The sequence below is a fragment of the Blennius ocellaris genome (assembly GCF_963422515.1).
Source record: "Blennius ocellaris genome assembly, chromosome: 17".
NCBI classification, from domain to species: Eukaryota; Metazoa; Chordata; class Actinopteri; order Blenniiformes; family Blenniidae; genus Blennius; species Blennius ocellaris.
Genome location: NC_137666.1, coordinates 12,058,026 through 12,063,210, shown reverse-complemented (window position 1 = coordinate 12,063,210; position 5,185 = coordinate 12,058,026). Strand labels below are relative to the sequence as shown.

Here is a 5,185-nt window from a genome sequence, read left to right as displayed (position 1 = left end):
AAATAGCTTATGTAATGTCATTACCACACAACTCTTGATTGCTATATTTATCCATCTGTTTGTTTTAACACATGCGTGCGTTTGGTTCAGATTTTCTCTGCAGCACGTGGATGTCTACATTACCCTGAGTATTCCCACAGCCTGCAAGCACCGAGTGCAAATCACAGCTGCCGTGGCGGGGATTGGTCCAAATGTAGCGCTGCCACCTGATTCAGATGCTTGTTGCATGCGATGGAAACTTGGATAAGAGCAACAGTCCTCTCACATCATCTCTAATCTTTGCAGTCGCTGCTTGAGCTCAGTTTTCACCTTCACGTCCCGGAATAATCTGCTATTACATTTGTGTGCATATGCAGTCAGATCAGCGGTGTAGATTAGAGGCACGTTCATTCATCATGACAGGCACAGAGCGGGCCTCCTCACACGTGTGGCTGCTGAAACTCTGCCAACATCCAGGTGAAGACCAGACGTCACTGACTAAACCTATTGATCCTCACTATCTCCTGATACGCTCGTACTTTACATATAAAGAAGCATGTCTGTTACACTGCCAAGGACATAGGAAGGTGAGAGTCAGGGGGGTGTTCAGAGGGGCTTTTATCCCTGCTTGGTTCTGCTGATGCAGGTTATTCGGAGTGAGATGAAGCATATCATTTGACATGGATGAATGGATGGAAGCGGGAGAGGGACAAACTCTCACATGGAGGAGCACATGTCCCGCTCATCCTTTTGTGGTTACTAAGACCACGCAGTCTGCACAGGAAGAGGCATGCGTTGTTAATACACCGATTGAAGAAATAGTGCAAGATCATAAATCTATGCACTGTTCTGTCAGATCCCATAACACGTGTTGCAGATTCATCTCCCTCCCGGGAACAGGGACGTTAATCTTTGTGTGATGGTTGTCGTGCTTACAAAACATACCGGTGCATCTTTAAACTGCTGGAATCTGGATTTTCTGCTTATGGTTATCTATGTTATGTTGTTGGAAGTTAGACAGTTTAGTGCTTCCTGCATTATCTGAGTCAGATTTGTGTCTTTTTTATTAAATCAAAGGTTAAGATGTGCTTGAATTTGTATATCAGCTGAACTTCTAGTAAAACCCTACAAAGTACATAGCACATGATCCCATGCAAAGACATGCACTTGTTATAACGACCCACCAGGGGGCACTAGGAATTCATTACTGTGCTCACTGCAGGTTTAACGCTGCAACATGAAATTCAAGTGTAGGAAATATTCAAAATGGGTTCATATTTTATGAGCAATTCGTTTTATTTTTAAATAAGACAATTCTCATGATCATCCCGAGAAAGCTAATTTTTTTGTTTTTCCTCTGCTCTTATCTAAAGTATACAGAAATTAATCTGTTTCAGACGTTTGAGCCCACAGGCAGTTTAGATTTTCATTGGAGTAAACTGAATGGACGGGATTATAATTGAACAAATCAGATTGACGGCTAAAGTTGAGCTGTTGAGTTAAAAAGAAAAGCCAAGCTGAGTTGTTTTAGACATTTGCTGGCAAGATGAGAAGATGATTTGTGAATATAATGAAGTAGGATATAGATGGTTAGTGTGACAGTGGAGGAAGCGGGGGATCATATGACACAGAGGAAGATGATCCACTGTGGCGAGTTTCGAGGGCAATAGACCATAGATGAAAAAAACCCACATCAAACAATTCTGATTCCAGTGTGTTTTGGCACTTACTTTACATTAATCTTCTAAAATGCAACATTTTGTTCAAAATTGTTCTTATGGTATAATGGTATAATGCACGCACACACAAAAACATTGTGTGACTATGAACAAAGGATCAAAAGCTGAAGTGAAGGTAGTCAGATGTGTCACCTCGTTGTCGATGGAAGCCACAGTTGGTTGAAAATAAAGATTTTTTTTCTAAACTCACACCTTATGCAGATGAAAGGTGTCAAAGACATTTTATTATCTTTGTACCTGTTTGAAGGTTTCGATGGCACAAATTGTCTCAGAACATCTGCTTCATAGCTCACAGCTGATTAAAAAAAAGCTTTTAATAATAGATCTCACCAGTACATGTACTGTAATCTGTCAGTGTAAACTTAAAGGGGATAATAAAAACACTGTAAACATTTACTCTGAACTGCCACAGAAACTCATTAACTTTCAGCTCTGCCAAGACCTTCCACACTGGTCCTTTGTCTTTGTTTTATGTGGCAATAATTGATTCTCCTTAATGTGATCTAATGGTGATTTGAGGGTAACTTGACCTTTATGGGGTTAATTTAACTCTCAAAACTATATAACTTAATGACAAAGTCTCAAATGAGACTATATACAATCTTTACTACTGTACACTCTGTAGTCATCCCAGAAAATCTCTTCAAGTCAAACAAAGATTAAGGATGCTTTATTTTGACCAATCCCAGCTGCAGAAACTATTTAATAACTAGTTGGAAACTGGAAACAAACGAATCCCATCAATAAAGATAACATTCACTTATCTGCACATCCAGCAAAACCTAAAAACATCTAAATTATTTGCAATCACTTCTCAGGTGGACTGATGCATTATATTGTCTTTCATCAACTGCTGGTGGACATTTCTGACACTATATGATTGCTATAATATTTCCAAATAGGAAACAAAGTGTACTAAAATGTGATTTTTTTTTCTATTTCTCTTTGGAAGCAATGCTTCTTGATAATAAATCTCTTTTTAAATAAATGAGTATTTGCTGCCCACAAATACATCTTTCTCACAAACGAAAATACATTTAAAAAAAAATAAAAAAATTCAGGATTTATAATGGAATACAATTTAATGGCAGGACATACTTTATATCAGATATATATTTTGTTTAGTTTCATGTAGTTTTGAACATGCATCCTGGGATGTTGAATCGCTCACGTATCATCACAATGAGGCTGGTGCATTCGAAAGTAGGCAATAGTCTCTTCAATCAAGCAGACAAGCCGAGGACAAAGTCCCACAAACAAGCAATCAAAGAGTTTGATTGCTTGTTTGTCCTAAATAACAGTGTTATACCTAATAGGGTGTATTGGCATTGAGAAACATTAAAAAACCATCAAGCCTAATTGTTGTCTTTACTGCCATGCAACACACTGACTCTCATTGTCTCATTATGAAATCTTACTAACCCCAAGAAGTGCAAGTATAGTGGCTTCTAGATGTTTGGTCATGGTAAAAGGAAACTTTTTCATTTTCTCCTATGCTGCTGGGTTCTTCTCCATATTTAAATGTTAAACTGTCTTGAAACATCCATCTTGCTGCTCTATAGAAATTAAACTGAATTAGTTCTTTCTTCGCTATTAAAAATGTAACGTTTAGAGCAAATTGAGGGTGAACACAATTCTTTCTGTTGGTACTTGAGTCATACAGTACTCTTATCTTTGCTTCTCGTCTTTCCCTGCAAGAACAGAATGACTTGGCTGACGTTGGCTTGCCCGGTTCTCGTGACGAAACAATAGAGGAGCGGGTCTGCGAGGCAGTTCAGGCTTGAAAAAACAATGCTGATCTTTGATGGATTGAGGAGCCGCTGAAAAACGGTGCAGTCGGTCGCCAGTGTGCGCACAAGCATCACGACGTGGATGGGTCCAAAGCAGAACAACATGCTGAACAGAACTAAAGCCAAAAGCTTTGAGATCCGTTTACGTTCCTGCTCGTTGGTGGCCTCGTTGTTGTTCACAGACATGCAAATGCCCCACGTGCAGAAGAACACCAGGCCCACCGGAGCAACAAACCCCAGGAAGAAGCGAATAATGTTTCTACAAATCTGACTCTCTGACATCAGGGACATGTTAATGCACAGAGAAAACGTCTTATCTTCATAGTCAGAGTCCACCCAGGTGACGGTCGTAACAATGAAACAGAGCACCAGCACCCAGATGGCAGCAGTGACTGCAGCCGCAGTTCCAACTTTCCTTACATTGACGAACTTTAACGGGTGGACCACGGCCAGGTAGCGATCCACAGCGATGCAGCAGAGGAGAGCCTCACTTGTGTAAAAGTTAATGTAGATTAAGTAGACACACAACACACAGAGGTGGCCTCCGTGGGTCCAAAACCCCCGCCACAGGAAGTCCAGCCAGAGAGTGAGGCCGAGGGTGAAGGTCAGGTCGCTCAGAGCCAAGTTGAACAGGAAGACGCCGAGCTCGTTCTTCTGTCTGATGTGCTGCCAGGACACGTAGAGCGAGAAAGTGTTGGACGGGATCGCAATGACGATGACGGCCAGGTAGAAGAACACAAATGGCTTCGCTCCAGATTGGTGTTGGATCACGAAGCAATCAGACACATTGGTGGTCCGACTCAGGTTTTCCATCGTGGTTAAAGCGTTCATATTGTTTGAACCTTGCGGAAAAGTAAAGAGGAAGGCAGAAAGTAATCCAAATTACAATTTAAACCTTTAAAGTGATACAAAAACTTAACACAATTAAGTCAGTTCACACTGTATGTCAATGTGGACTGTGATAATAATAGATTTTCTTGAAGTTTTTCAAACCTGCGAAGGTGTGAAGAGTTACTAAAAGTAGTACTATTATTGCGATATTGCCTAAATTATACCCAATTACAAAAATTGCAGGGAAAATACTCAGTTTGAGTACTATCAAATGATCCAAAACATGAATTCCTTTATAACCAAATGTAATTGCATTATCAAAATCATGATTTTGATGCAATTTATAAAATATCAGCAATCTAATGGAATATCTCTGATTAATATATGTACAGTGTAATGTATCTAAAGGGTAGTAGAAAAGTGTGATCATGAAGCAGGATATCTTCAACAGTGGCTAAGTAAAAATAGAGATCATAAGGTTTAATATTTGATCATAGTGAAGTAGAATACATTGTGTGAGCTGTATTTGAGTTTCAGTGAAGTCACATGTTTAAGAATACTCCAAAAATGCTTCTTATTTACATTAATCAGAGTATTTGAAACACATCCTTCCTATCCCTGTTAATGTGAAAATGCTATTGGAGTTCATTGAACTTGTGGTTGCGGTGAGATTGTACTCTGTAGCCAAAGCTTACACCATTAATAAATTAATAAGCTTGTAAAATACAACAGTATGTAATAAACAACAGCCAAAACAAGAAAAATAGTTCTACTTACTTTTCACGTAGAGCTGATTTCGGGAGTTGTTTTGCCCTCTCCTGTTTCAGATATCAGGCTGTGAAGAAA

General features: G+C 39.5%; 1 protein-coding gene across 1 annotated transcript; it reads right to left on the bottom strand.

The window, feature by feature from the left end:
- Nucleotides 1-3,373: 3,373 nt before the first annotated feature.
- Nucleotides 3,374-4,321, bottom strand: gpr65 (G protein-coupled receptor 65; the record flags this gene model as incomplete). The annotated part of the gene is made up of 1 exon (XM_080512636.1): nt 3,374-4,321. One exon carries the CDS (start codon nt 4,319-4,321, stop codon nt 3,374-3,376), a length of 948 nt encoding a protein of 315 aa, XP_080368762.1.
- Between the last annotated feature and the right edge of the window lie 864 nt (nt 4,322-5,185).